A 14,850-nucleotide genomic window follows, 5' to 3' on the forward strand; every position below is an offset into this window, starting at 1 on the left:
ATTCAGTGGCTCAAAAGGAGGTTTCATCAGCTGGGTGAGAACGACGTTGAGATCCCATGACACTGGTGGAGGTTTGACAGGGGGCTTTGACAAAAGCAAACCTCTCATGAAGCGCAACAACTAAAGGCTGTCCTGAGACAGGCTTACCTTCCACACGATAATGATAAGCACTAATAGCACTAAGATGAACTCTTACTGAGTTGGTCTTGTGACCAGACTCCGAGAAGTCCAGAAGGTATTCAAGCAGGGTCTGTGTAGGACAAGAGCGAGGATCTAGGGCCTTGCTGTCACACCAGACGGCAAACCTCCTCCATTTAAAGATGTAACACCTCTTCGTGGAATCTTTCCTGGAAGCAAGACTTGGGAGACTACCTCAGAAAGACCCAAGGAGGCTGTCTACATTCTCAATATCCAGGCCGTGAGAGCCAGGGACCGGCGGTTGGGATGCAAAAGCACCCCCTCGTTCTGAGTAATGAGGATTGGAAAACAGTTCAATCTCCACGGTTCTTCGGAGGACAACTCCAGAAGAAGAGGGAACCAAATCTGATGCAGCCAGAAGGCAGCGATCAGAATCATGGTTCCGCGATCCTGCTTGAGTTTAAGCAAAGTCTTTCCCACCAAGGGTATGAGAGAATATGCATACAGGAGGCCCTTCCCCCAATAGAGAAGAAAGGCATCCGACGCTAGTCTGCCGTGGGCCTGAAGTCTGGAACAGAACTGAGGGACCTTGTGATTGATCTGAGTGGCAAAGAGATCCACCAAGGGGGTGCCCCACGCTTGAAAGATCTGGCGTTATCACCCTTGATTTGAGAGACCACTCGTGAGGTTGCATGATCCTGCTCAACCTGTCGGCCAGACTGTTTACCCCTGCCAGATATATGGCTTGGAGAAACATGCTGTACCGGCGAGCCCAAAGCCACATCTGGACAACTGCCTGACACGGGGCGAGATCCGATGCCCCCCTGCTTGTTGATGTAATTACATAGCAACCTGATTATCTGTCTGAATTTGAATAATTTGATTGGACAGCCGATCTCTGAAAGCCTTTAGCGCGTTCCAGACCGCTCGCAACTCCAGGAGATTGATCTGAAAACCGGTTTCCTGGAGGAACCAACTTCCTTGAGTGTGAAGCCCATCGACATGGGCTCCCTACCCTAGAAGGGACGCATCCGTTGTCAGCACTTTTTGCGGCTGAGGAATTTGAAAAGCGACGTCCCAATGTCAAATTGGACCGAATTGTCCACCAGTGAAGGGAATTGTGAAATTCGGTGGACAGCATCCTCTAGATCCCCCACAGCTTGAAACCACTGGGAAGCTAGGGTCCATTGGGCTGATCTCATGTGAAAATGGGAGTCACAAGAACTGTGGAGGCCATATGGCCCAACAATCTCAACATCTGCCGAGCCGTGATCTGCTGAGACGCTCTGACCAAGAAAACGAGGGACAGAAGATTGTCTGCCCTCACCTCGGGGAGGTAGGCATGAGCCGTCTGTGAATCCAGCAGAGCCCCTATGAATTCTAGTTGCTGAACTGGAAGAAGATGGGACTTTGGGTAATTTATGACAAACTCCAGTAGCTCCAGGAGTTGAATAGTCATCTGCATGGACTGTAGAGCTCCTGCCTCCGAAGTGTTCTTCACCAGCCAATCTTTAAGCTAAGTACATAAGTAATGCCATGCTGGGAAAAGACCAAGGGTCCATCGAGCCCAGCATTCTGTCCACGACAGCAGCCAATCCAGGTCAAGGGCACCTGGCGAGCTTCCCAAAAGTACAAACATTCTATACGTTATTCCTGGAATTGTGGATTTTTCCCAAGTCCATTTAGTAGTGGATTATGGACTTGTTCTTTAGGAAACCATCTAATCCCTTTTTAAACTCTGCTAAGCTAACTGCCTTCACCACGTTCTCCAGTAACGAATTCCAGAGTTTAATTATGCGTTGGGTGAAGAAACATTTTCTCCAATTTGTTTTAAATTTACTACACTGTAGTTTCATCGCATGCCCCCTAGTCCTAGTATTTTTGGAAAGCGTGAACAGACGCTTCACATCCACCTGTTCCACTCCACTCATTATTTTATATACCTCTATCATGCCTCCCCTCAGCCGTCTCTTCTCCAAGCCTCCTTAGTCTTTCTTCATAGGAAAGTCGTCCCATTCCTGCTATCATTTTAGTCGCCCTTCGCTGCACCTTTTCCAATTCTACTATATGTTTCTTGAGATGCGGCGACCAGAATTGAACACAATACTCAAGGTGCGGTCGCACCATGGAGCGATACAACGGCATTATAACATCCTCACACCTGTTTTCTATACCTTTCCTAATACCCAACATTCTATTCGCTTTCCTAGCCGCAGCAGCACACTGAGCATTAGGTTTCAGTGTATTATCGACAACGACACCCAGATCCCTTTCTTGGTCCGTAACTCCTAACGTGGAACCTTGCATGACGTAGCTATAAATTCGGGTTCTTTTTTCCCACATGCATCACCTTGCACTTGCTCACATTAAACGTCATCTGCCATTTAGCCGCCCAGTCTCCCAGTCTCGTAAGGTCCTTCTGTAATTTCCCACAATCCTGTCACGAGTTAACGACTTTGAATAACTTTGTGTCATCAGCAAATTTAATTACCTCGCTAGTTACTCCCATCTCTAAATCATTTATAAATATATTAAAAAGCAGCGGTCCTAGCACAGACCCCTGAGGAACCCCACTAATGACCCTTCTCCATTGTGAATACTGCCCATTTAACCCCACTCTCTGTTTCCTATCCTTCAACCAGTTTTTAATCCACAATAGGACATTTCCTCATATCCCATGACCCTCCAATTTCCTCTGTAGCCTTTCATGAGGTACCTTGTCAAACGCCTTTTGAATATCCAGATACACGATATCAACCGGCTCCCCTTTGTCCACGTTTATTTACTCCTTCAAAGAGTTGAAGTAAATTGGTCAGGCAAGATTTCCCTACACAAAAGCCGTGCTGACTTGGTCTCAGTAATCCATGTCCTTGGATGTGCTCTGTAATTTTGTTTTTGATAATAGCCTCTACCATTTTCCCCCCCGACACCGACGTCAGACTCACCGGTCTATAGTTTCCTGGATCTCCCCTGGAACCTTTTTAAAAAATTGGCGTTACATTGGCCACCCTCCAATCTTCCGGTACCACGCTCGATTTTAAGGATAAATTGCGTATCACTAACAGTAGCTCCAAAAGCTCATTTTTCAGTTCTATCAGTACTCTAGAATGAATACCATCCGGTCCAGGAGATTTGCTACTCTTCAGTTTGCTGAACTACCCCATTACGTCCTCCAGGTTTACCGTGAAGTCAGTAAGTTTCTCTGACTCGTCCGCTTGAAATACCATTTCCGACACCTGTATCCCACCCAAATCTTCCTCGGTGAAGACAGAAGCAAAGAATTCATTCAATCTCTCCGCTACGTCTTTATCTTCCTTGATCGCCCCTTTTACCCCTCTGTCAATCCAGCGGCCCAACCGATTCTTTTGTCGGCTTCCTGCTTTTAATATACCAAAAAATTTTTTTTTGCTGTTTTTGTGCCTCTAATACTATTTTTTTTCGTAATCCCTCTTGGCCTTCTTTATCTGCACCTTGCATTTGCTTTGACACTCCTTATGCTGCTTCTTGTTATTTTCAGACAGTTCCTTCTTCCATTTTCTGAAGGCGTTTCTTTTGGCTCTAATAGCTTCCTTTACCTCACTTTTCAACCACGCCAGCTGTCTTTTGGACTTCCGTCTTTCTTTTCTAATTCGCGGAATATGTTTGGCCTGGGCCTCCAGGATGGTATTTTTGAACAGCGCCCATGCCTGTTGTACAGTTTTTACCCTCTCAGTTGCCCCCCCCAAGTTTTTTTTTAACCGTTCTTCTCATTTTATCATAGTCTCCTTTTTTAAAGTTAAACGCTAATGTATTTGACTTCCTGTGTATAGTTACTTCAAGGTTGATACCAAAACTGATCATATTATGATCACTGTTATCAAGCGGCCCCAGTACCATAATGTCCCTTCATCAGATCATGCGCTCCACTAAGGACCACTAAGTCTAGAATTTTTCCTTCTCTCATCGGCTCCTGCACCAGCTGCTCCATAAAGCTGTCCTTGATTTCATCAAGGAATTGAACCTCTCTAGCGTGTCCCGATGTTACATTTACCCAGTCTATATAGCGAAGTTACTTACCTGTAGCAGGTATTCTCCAAGGACAGCAGGCTGATTGTTCTCACGATTGGGTGACGTCCGACGGCAGCCCCAGATCGGAAGATCTTCCTAGCAACAAAGTTTGCTAGCCCTCGCGTGCACATGCGGGAACCGCGCATGCGTGACCGTCTTCCCACCCGTAGCGCGAGCGAGCTCCTCAGTCCAGTAGAAAGACAAGGGAAGACACAACTCCAAAGGGGAGGAGGGCGGGTTTGTGAAAACAATCAGCCTGCTGTCCTCGGACAATACCTGCTACAGGTAAGTAACTTCGCTTTCTCCGAGGACAAGCAGGCTGCTTGTTCTCACGATTGGGGTATCCCTAGCACCCAAGCTCACTCAAAACAACAAACAGAGGTCAATTGGGCCTCGCAACGGCGAGAACATAACTGAGATTGACCTAAATAGAACCAACTAACTGAGAGTGCAGCCTGGAACAGAATAAAAAAGGGCCCAGGGGGGTGGAGTTGGATTCTAAACCCCAAACAGATTCTGCAGCACCGACTGCCCGAACCGACTGTCGCGTCGGGTATTCTGCTGAAGGCAGTAGTGAGATGTGAATGTGTGGACAGATAACCATGTCGCAGCTTTGCAAATCTCCTCAATAGTGGCTGACTTCAAGTGGGCCACTGACGCTGCCATGGCTCTAACACTATGAGTCATGACATGACCCTCAAGAGTCAGCCCAGCTTGGGCGTAAGTGAAGGATATGCAATCTGCTAGCCAACTGGAGATGGTGCGTTTCCCGACAGCCACTCCCCTTCTGTTGGGATCAAAAGAAACAAACATTTGGGCGGACTGTCTGAATGGGCTTGTCCGCTCCACATAGAAGGTCAATACTCGCTTACAGTCCAATGTGTGCAACTGAGGTTCAGCAGGGCGGGTATGGGGACAGGGAAAGAATGTTGGCAAGACAATTGACAGGTTCAGATGGAACTCCTACCCATCTTCAAATCTCTGCTTAAAACTCACCTCTTCAATGCTGCATTCGGCACCTAACCTTTCGAGAAATATAGTATGCCCTATCAGATTGTCTCTACACTTGTCTTTTAGATTGTACACTTATCTCTAGATTGTACACCTGTCTTTTAGATTGTACACTTGTCTGTCTTTTAGATTGTAAGCTCCTTGAGCAGGGACTGTCCTTCCATGTTAAATTGTACAGCGCTGCGTAACCCTAGTAGTGCTTTAGAAATGTTAAGTAATAGTAGTAGTAGTAACTCCGACACCACCTTTGGCAAGAACGTAGGGTGTGTGCGGAGGATTACTCTGTTATGATGAAATTTAGTATAAGGAGCATGAGCTACCAAGGCTTGAAGCTCACTAGACTCTACGAGCTGAAGTGACTGCCACCAAGAAAATGACCTTCCAGGTCAAGTACTTCAGGTGGCAGGAATTCAGTGGCTCAAAAGGAGGTTTCATCAGCTGGGTGAGAACGACATTGAGATCCCATCACACTGTAGGAGGCTTGACAGGGGGCTTTGACAAAAGCAAGCCTCTCATGAAGCGAACAACTAAAGGCTGTCCCGAGATAGGTTTACCCTCTACACGATAATGAAAAGCACTAATTGTGCTAAGGTGAACCCTTACAGAGTTGGTCTTGAGACTAGACTCGGACGTGCAGAAGGTATTCAAGCAGGGTCTGTGTAAGACAAGGACGAGGATTTAGGGTCTTGCTGTCACACCAAACGGCAAACCTCTTCCATTTGAAAGAATAAGATCTCTTTGTGGAATCTTTCCTGGAAGCAAACAAGACTCGGGGGACACCCTCAGAAAGGCCCAAGGAGGCAAAGTCTATGCTCTCAACATCCAGGCCGTGAGAGCCAGGGACTGGAGGTTGGGATGCAGAAGCGCCCCCTCATTCTGAGTGATGAGGGTTGGAAAACACTCCAATCTCCACGGTTCTTCAGAGGACAACTCCAGATCTGACACGGCCAGAAGGGAGCGATCAGAATCATGGTTCCACGATCCTGCTTGAGTTTCAGCAAAGTCTTCCCTACCAAGGGTATGGGAGGATACGCATACAGGAGGCCCTTCCCCCAATGAAGGAGAAAGGCATCTGATGCTAGTCTGCTGTGGGCCTGAAGTCTGGAACAGAACTGAGGGACATTGTGGTTGACCTGAGTGGCAAAAAGATCAACCAAGGGGGTGCCCCACGCTTAAAAGATCTTGCGTACTACTCTCGAGTTGAGAGACCACTCATGAGGTTGCATTATCCTGCTCAACCTGTCGGCCAGACTGTTGTTTATGCCTGCCAGGTAGGTGGCTTGGAGAAACATGCCGTACTGGCGAGCCCAAAGCCACATCCTGACGGCTTCCTGATACAGGGGGCGAGATCCGGTGCCCCCCTGCTTGTTGATGTAGTACATAGCAACCTGATTATCTGTCTGAATTTGAATAATTTGATTAGACAGCCGATCTCTGAAAGCCTTTAGCGCGTTCCAGACCGCTCATAACTCCAGGAGATTAATCTGAAAACCTGCTTCCTGGAGGGACCAACTTCCTTGACGGTGAAGCCCATCGACATGCGCTCCCCACCCCAGGAGAGACGCATCCATAGTCAGCACTTTTTGCGGCTGAGGAATTTGAAAGGGATGTCCCAGGGTCAAATTGGAGCGAATTGTCCACCAACGTAGGGAGTTGAGAAAAACTGTAGACAGTTGGATCACGTCCTCTAGATTCCCCACAGCTTGAAACCACTGGGAAGCTAGGGTCCATTGAGCTGATCTCATGTGAAGACGGGCCATGGGAGTCACATGAACTGTGGAGGCCATGTGGCCAAGCAATGTCAACATCTGCCGAGCTGTGATCTGCTGAGACTCTTGTACCCAGGAAACAAGGGACAGAAGATTGTCTTTCCTCGCCTCAGGAAGATAGGCATGAGCAGTCTGGGAGTCTAGCAGCGCTCCTATAAATTCGAGTCTTTGTACTGGAAGAAGATGGGACTTTGGATAATTTATCACAAACCCTAGTAGCTGCAGGAGTTGAACAGTCATCTGCATGGACTGTAGAATTCCTGCCTTCAAGGTGTTCTTCACCAGCCAATCGTCGAGATAAGGGAACCCATGCACTCCCAGCCTGCGTAGAGACGCCGCCACGACTGCCAGGCATTTTGTGAACACCCTGGGCGCAGAGGCGAGACCAAAGGGTAGCACACAGTACTGAAATGCTGTGTTCCCAGATGGAATCGAAGATACTGTCTGTGAGCTGGCAGGATCGGGATGCGAGTATAATCATCCTTTAAGTCCAGAGAGCATAGCCAATCGTTTTTCTGAATCATGGGGAGAAGGGTGCCCAGGGAAAGCATCCTGAACTTTTCTCGGACCAGATATTTGTTCAGGGCCCTTAGGTCTAGGATGGAACGCATCCCCCCCTGTTTTCTTTTGCACAAGGAAGTACCTGGAATAGAATCTCATCCCTTCCTGCCCCGGAGGCACAGGCTCGACCGCATTGGCGCTGAGAAGGGCAGAGAGTTCCTCTGCAAGTACCTGCTTGTGCTGGAAGCTGAAGGACTGAGCTCCCGGTGGGCAATTTGGAGGTTTGGAGATCAAATTGAGGGAGTATCCTAGCCGGACTATTTTGAGAACCCACCGGTCGGAGGTTACAAGAGGCCACCTTTGGTGAAAAAAACTTTAAACCTCCCTCCTACCGGCAGATCATCCGGCACGGACACTTTTATCTCGGCTATGCTCGTCTAGAGCCAGTCAAAAGCCCGTCCCTTGCTTTTGCTGGGGAGCTGCAGGGGCCTGTTGAGGCGCACGCTGTTGACGTGAATGAGCACGCTGGGACTTAGCCTGAGCAGGCTGGCAGGAAGGTGGATTGTACCTATGCTTATTGTAAGCGTAGGGAGCATTCCTCCTCCCCCCATAAAAACGTCTACCTGAAGAGGCTCACTTCAGGTTTGTCGAGGGTGGTTTCCCGCTGGTGGAGCTGCTCTACCACCTGCTCGACCTTCTCACCAAAAATATTATCCCCCGGCAAGGAGCGTCCGCAATCCACTGCTGGACACGATTCTCCATATTAGAGGCACGCAGCCATAAGAGTCTGTGCATCATTATACCTTGAGCAGCGGCCCTGGACGCAACATCAAAGGAGTCGTAAGCACCCCTGGCCAGGAATTTACGACACGCCTTCAGCTGCCTGACCACCTCCTGAAAAGGCTTGGCCTGCTCCGAAGGGAGCTTATCGACCAAGTCCGCCAGCATGTGGATACTCGTGTAGAGCTGGTATGACTGGATCTTGGTCATGAGCATAACGGAATGATAGGCCTTCCTCCCAAAAGAGTCCAGAGTTCTAGACTCCCGCCCCGGGGGCACAGAGGCGTAATCCCTAGAACTCTTGGCCCTCTTGAGAGCAGAATCCTCAACTGCAGAGTCATGAGACAACTGGGTCTTTATCAACTCCGGGTCCCCGTGAATCCGATACTGGGACTCAGCTTTCTTGGGAATGGTGGGATTAGTTAGTGGTTTCATCCAGTTCACCATCAATGTCTGCTTAAGGACATTATGTAGGGGAACAGTGGACGACTTCCTTAGGTGGTGAAGGATAGTCAAGGACCTCGAACATCTCGGCCCTGGGCTGATCCTCAGTTACCACAGGGAAGGGAATGGTTGTAGACATTTCTCGCACAAAGGAAGAGAAAGACAAACTCTCCGGGGGAGAAAGCTTTCTCTCTGGCGAAAGAGTAGGATCAGAAGGGAGACCACAAGACTCCTCGTCCGAGAAATATCTTGGGTCCTCCTCTGCCTCCCCCTCTGTATCGGACACTAATTCGCGAACTGCAGTCCAAAGCCGGGCCCTTCTTGATGCTGAGGAATGATGTCCTCGATGACGGTGTCGAGAAGTGGACTCCCGCACCATCGGCGATGAAGCTCCCTCCATCGATGTCGATGGGGAATCAACTTGGGTGGCAGCCAAGGCCGACGCCGCAAGCGGCACCGGAGAAGACCTCACCACAGGCAGGGAGCCAGCCACCGCATCTATCATCGGTACCAACGGTGCACGCACCACCGGTACCGGAACAGACGGTCGCAGCAGCCTTTCCAGGATCCTGGAAGAATGGCATTGAGGCGCTCGTCAAGAGTGTCTGTCAGGCAAGACTGTGGAGTCGGTGCAGGAGACGGAACCAGAATCTGTCTAGGGCGAGGAGGCGGTACCAGGCTATCCGGAGAGCGGTGCATCAACACCTCCTGTATGGAGGGTGAGCAGTCCACCCGGCGTCGATGCTTCACGGGTGCCGAATCCGTCGGCGCCCCGGAGCTCTCGGTACCGTGACGGGAAGGCGACCGATGATGATGCTTCTTCGCCTTCGCTCGAAGCACATCACCGGTACCCCCCCGGTACCGACAAAGAGGAAATTGAATCCACAAGCCTCCTCGGGGTCGGGTCCGAAAGAGGTCGGTCCCGATGGGCCTGTACCGCATGAGCTCCCGAGGCAGGTGGAGACCCACTCGATGGCTCACTGCTGCCAGCGTGGGATGGTCTCTGGACAGTCATTACCTGTGCTCCTAACATCGATGCACTCTCTGGTGCCAACATCGACACCGCCGATCTTGGTACCGCTGCAGACGTCGAAGGACCGGGCGAAGCTCGGAACAAGCGCTCCCACTGAGCTAATCTCGACGCTTGTGTCCGCTTTTTAAGGCTAAATACACAATGTACAGGCGTCGGGGCGATGACCGGCCCCAAGGCACTGAATACACGAAGCGTGAGGATCAGTGACTGAGATTGCCCGGCTGCACCGAGTTCACTTCTTGAAGCCGCTGGCGAGCCTCGATGTCATCGACGGAAAAATAGCGGCAGCGAAATCAAAACTCGTTATGGTGCCAAAAGAAAGGCACAAAAAAAGGGGGGGAAAAAACCCCGCACGGGCAGCCAAAATGGCCGCACACGAAAACAAAAGGAAACTTACAGGTACAAACTAAGAAGTAAAGGAAAGGTTTGTTTTTGGGGTTTTTTTTTGTAAAAGGGAAAGCTCAACGCGAGCGAACTCGCACGGGAAAACCCGAAAAAAGGTGGCGAAAAACCGAACACTGAAGAGGGCTCTCTTCTGGGGCACAGAGCAACCGAAAAACAGCCACTCTGACTGCGGAAAGAAAGAGACTAAGCCGGCATGCTCGCGCTACGGGTGGGAAGACGGCCGCACATGCGCGGTGCGCACGAGGGCTCTAGCAAGCTTTGTTGCTAGGAAGATTTCCGGACCTGGGGCTGCCGTCACCCATCAGTGAGAACAAGCAGCCTGCTTGTCCTCGGAGAAGGCTGGGGTTTGTTACCCCTTACAGAACGGGGAATGGGAGGAGCGTGAGTATACAGAGCAGAGGAGAGAGTAGTATTAAAGGAAAGTCAGCTTCACTGGCAAGACTTTGATAACATGGTGGTTGAGAAGAAATTTGAAACAATGGAGAACAGAGATAAAGGGTCAATAGCCTGAAGATTCCTAAATGTATTGATTAAGATTGGACGGGACTGGGGAGGAGGGTGTTTAAGTGTGAAAGTTATCAAATGATGGTCAGAGAGGGGGGTATAGCGGAGGCACAGAAACTGAAGAGTGAGCAGTTGGAGAAGATAAGACAGTGGCCATTCTGGTGAGTGGGCGTAGTGGAGCACAGTTGAAGATTGAAACAGGATGTTAAAGCTAAAAACTGAGAAGCATAAGTCAGAGGGATCATTAGCATGACAGTTAAAATCCCCAAGGAAATAAAGGTTGAAGAAGGAAAGCCAGGCATCAGTCACTGAGAAAGGAACTTATCAGGGGGTCGATAAATGACTGCTACTCGGAAAGGCAGAGAATAGACGGATGGAGTGGACTTCAAAGGAAGAAAAGCAGCGAGACTGAGGTGGAAGAAAAGGGCCAAAGTAGTAGCCCAACACCACCTCTGCAGCCAACCAGGAGAGAAGTATGGGAGAAAAGGTAACCTCCGAGTCTTCAGGGCAAAGGCAAGTCTCAGAGTAAGCAGATGAAGAGTACAAGAGATAAAGAGGTCACGGATGTAGAATAGTTTGTTGCAGATAGAGCAGGCATTCCACAGAGCACATGAGAAAGGCAGAGAAGAGGAGGGAGGAGAGGAACAGAATTTTGATTGGAGTCATCACAACTGAAAACCAATTTCCAAATGGCTCAGAAGCTGCACAAATTAAGCCAATATCCATCTCCTAGAAACTTAATGGGCAAGTCATACAATTACTTTGTTTCTGTTTCCATTTGCTAGTTGATGGATATAACCCACAGGATCTAGACTGGTCTAGTATGAATACTAAGGAAACTTGCAAATACCATAGATACTGAAGTCACTTGCAAACATACATACCTGGTAGGTCTGAGTAGTGACTGGAGGAGGTGGAGGTGGTGCTTCCTGTGCTCTCTGAGTATATGCATAATCTGTTGCTGTGTGAGCTGTTGGATAACCTCCATAAGCAGCAGCTGTAGCAGCAGCTGCAACAGCTACTGGAGCAGGCCTGGCAACAGCAACTGTGGCTGCTGCAGGAGCATAGGCAGCAGTTACAGTGTGGGCAGCTACAGGAGCCTGATGAACAGTGTAGCTAGCAACTGTAGTTGGGTGTGAATAGGCTACACCCGAGGCCGGCTGTTGGCTAGAGAGAGAGAGAGAAAGAAAAAGAAAGAGAGAGAGAGAGAGAGTTAACTACTATACTACACATGGTTTCCTCAAACTGCTTATTTCAATAACTTATTAACATTGGTTCTGTCATGGTACAGAAATTGCTACCCTGGTAATCAGCGCTCCAAGGCTGAAACATTTCCATTACCATGTTTACTTTAGCAAACTTGTTCCCCTTGTTTCTGCAACAACATACAGAGCCAGTGATCTAGTTTGCAAACAACATATCACAAGAGAAGTTTTACATTACCTAATTTTTCATCTATTTACTTGTTAGTCTTTCGGTCTTACAGATTTGAACAGAGAAATTGTAGTTACCAATTAAAGATTTAAAGTTAAGGAGACACATTTATATTGAAATTTCCTTGCCACTGCTTTGTTAATTTTGGTGTTTGTTTCTCAAGCCAAAACAGCTTATGGGCTTTTTAGTTTCAAGGGAAAGATTGCAGGTCCCTGAATAATTGATCATAGTGAATATCTTCAGCCTGCTATATTATTATTATTTGTTACATTTGTATCTCACATTTTACCACCTTTTTGCAGGCTCAATGTGGCTTACATATAACCGTTAACGATATTAGCCGATTCCAGTCTGAACAAATACATAGTATGAATGAATACAAAGTGATATTGTGGTAGAATGAGGTACATGTATGGTAGGTACAATTGGGGGGAACTTAGGGGGAAGAAGTCAGGTAATGTCTGTTACGGTCTTTGGTTATGTGTCGCAAGTGTCCAGGTATTTTTATGTTGGGTCGGTGGGATATGCGCTTCTAAACAGGTCTGTCTTTAGTGCTTTCTGGAAATGTAGGTGGTTGAGCGTGGTTTTTACTACTTTTGGTAATGCGTTCCATAGTTGTGCCCTTAGGTAGGAAAAGCTGGATGCATAGGTGGATTTGTATTTGAGTCCTTTGCTGTTCGGGTAGTGGAGGTTTAGGTATGATCGTGCAGATTTTGTGGTGTTTCTGGATGGCAGGTCCATAAGGTCTGTCATGTATCCCGGTGCCTCGCCGTAGATAATTTTATGGACAGTTGTACAAATTTTACATACAAATTCTCTCCTGATCAAATCCTTACAATAAACAGATACAAATTGGTCACAAGTACCTTGGTCAGACCATTTCAAATTAAAGATATCCATGCAATGGAGGGGAAAAAAAACAATCCAAAAACAAGAACGAAAAACTTTCACCACAAGAGGCCATATTGATCCAGCATTATTCTGGCAACAGTTTTACAAGAATGATTGGTCAGCACAAATAGAGTCCAATCAATACTTTTCAAATTGGGACATGAGATACAAGAGCATACTTGACACAATAGCACCAGTACAAACAAGAACATCGAGAAGAAATAAGTCACTTCCTTGTTTAACGACGACCTTTAAAAACCCAAACAAGGAGACTTGAACGTGCATGGAATAAAAAGAAAGACGAACAAACTTTCACTGCATGGAAACTAATGTTAAGAAAATATAAATATATCAGACAATCTAAAAGGTCATATTACAATTCCAAAATAGGGCAAAACTATAAAGATCTACACAAACTACTCCAATTTGTACATAATCTTCTAGACATTGCACCAATCACCTTAGCTAATATGGATACCCCATCAGCAGATGATTTAGCTATTTACTTTAACGAGAAACTCACTAAGATCCACCTTACCAGCTAACTCCCCCAACTATGTAAAATTCATTTACTACTTAGACCCAACAGTCAATGAATATCCAGCAGACTGAATATGGACAAATTTTAATTTACTGACGGAAGACACTGTCACCCAAATGATCAACAGATTCACCAAATCCCACTGTAAACTGGATGCATGCCCCAGCTACTTAAAATCTGTCCCTCAACGTTTCATAACAGATCTCACCTCCTACCTAAACCACATGCTTAAACATGGATCCTTTCCTACGGATAAAGGCAACATCTTACGCACACCAATTCCCAAAGACCAGAAGAAAAAACTAAATGATATAACTAATTAGCGTCCAGTGGCATCCATCCCTCTGGTGGTCAAGATGATGGAAAGTCTGGTAACTAAACAACTTACAAACTATTTGAACAATTTTTCAGTACTACACGCATCCCAGTCTGGATTCCGTGCTAATCATAGCACTGAAACAGTCCTAACATCACTCATGACCAAATTCAAACATATTATTGCAACTGGCAATAATGTTCTTCTGGTACAATTCGACATGTCCAGCGCGTTTGACATGGTCAACCATGATATTCTATTAAACATTCTAGAATATCTTGGAATAGGAGGAAATGTACTGAATTGGTTTCATAATTTCCTAACAGCAAGAACATACCGGGTAATATCTAAATCGATTATATCATCGCCATGGAGTCCTGAAAGTGGTGTGCCTCAAGAATCTCCGCTTTCACCGATTCTCTTTAATCTGATGATGTTACCATTGGCCAAAGCACACTCCAACCAAGACCTGAACCCATACATTTATGCCGATGAAGTGACGATATATATTTTGCTCAAAAATGACTTATCTGAAATTGCAGACAAAATTAATCGTAGCTTCCAAATTATGAATTCATGGGCAGACGCATTCCAACTAAAGCTTAATGCAGAGAAGACACAATGCCTAGTACTATCATCACAATATAATAAAATCAGCTACACTAACATAAACACACCAAGCCACACTCTTTCTGTTGCGGATTCCCTGAAACTCCTCGGTGTAACTATTGATCGAAATCTTAATCTAGATAATCATGTAAAAAATGTTCTATGCAATGTGGAGGCTTAGAAGAGTGAAACCTTTCTTCCCAAGGGAGACATTCCGCATATTAGTGCACTCACTGGTACTGAGCCATTTGGACTACTGTAATTCCTTATATACGGGATGCAAGGCACAAACTATTAAGAAAACTCCAGACAGCCCAGAACACCGCAGCCAGACTGATATTCGGAAAGGCGAAATATGAAAGCGCCAGACCCCTTAGAGAAAAACTGCATTGGCTCCCACTGAAGGATCGAACTGCATTCAAGATTT

General features: G+C 47.0%; 1 protein-coding gene and 1 non-coding gene across 2 annotated transcripts in view; both read right to left on the reverse strand.

Moving 5' to 3' along the window:
* ZFR (zinc finger RNA binding protein) overlaps positions 1-14,850 on the reverse strand; it is a 306,684-nt gene that overhangs the window by 253,735 nt on the left and 38,099 nt on the right. The window contains 1 exon segment of the mRNA XM_030193005.1: positions 11,517-11,799. Within this exon segment, the coding sequence (XP_030048865.1) occupies positions 11,517-11,799 (283 nt within the window).
* LOC115463921 lies at positions 11,908-12,044 on the reverse strand. The gene has a single exon (XR_003941178.1). It is a non-coding gene; the product is annotated as a small nucleolar RNA SNORA66 (small nucleolar RNA).

The sequence above is a fragment of the Microcaecilia unicolor genome, chromosome 2, assembly GCF_901765095.1.
Source record: "Microcaecilia unicolor chromosome 2, aMicUni1.1, whole genome shotgun sequence".
Lineage (NCBI taxonomy): Eukaryota > Metazoa > Chordata > Amphibia > Gymnophiona > Siphonopidae > Microcaecilia > Microcaecilia unicolor.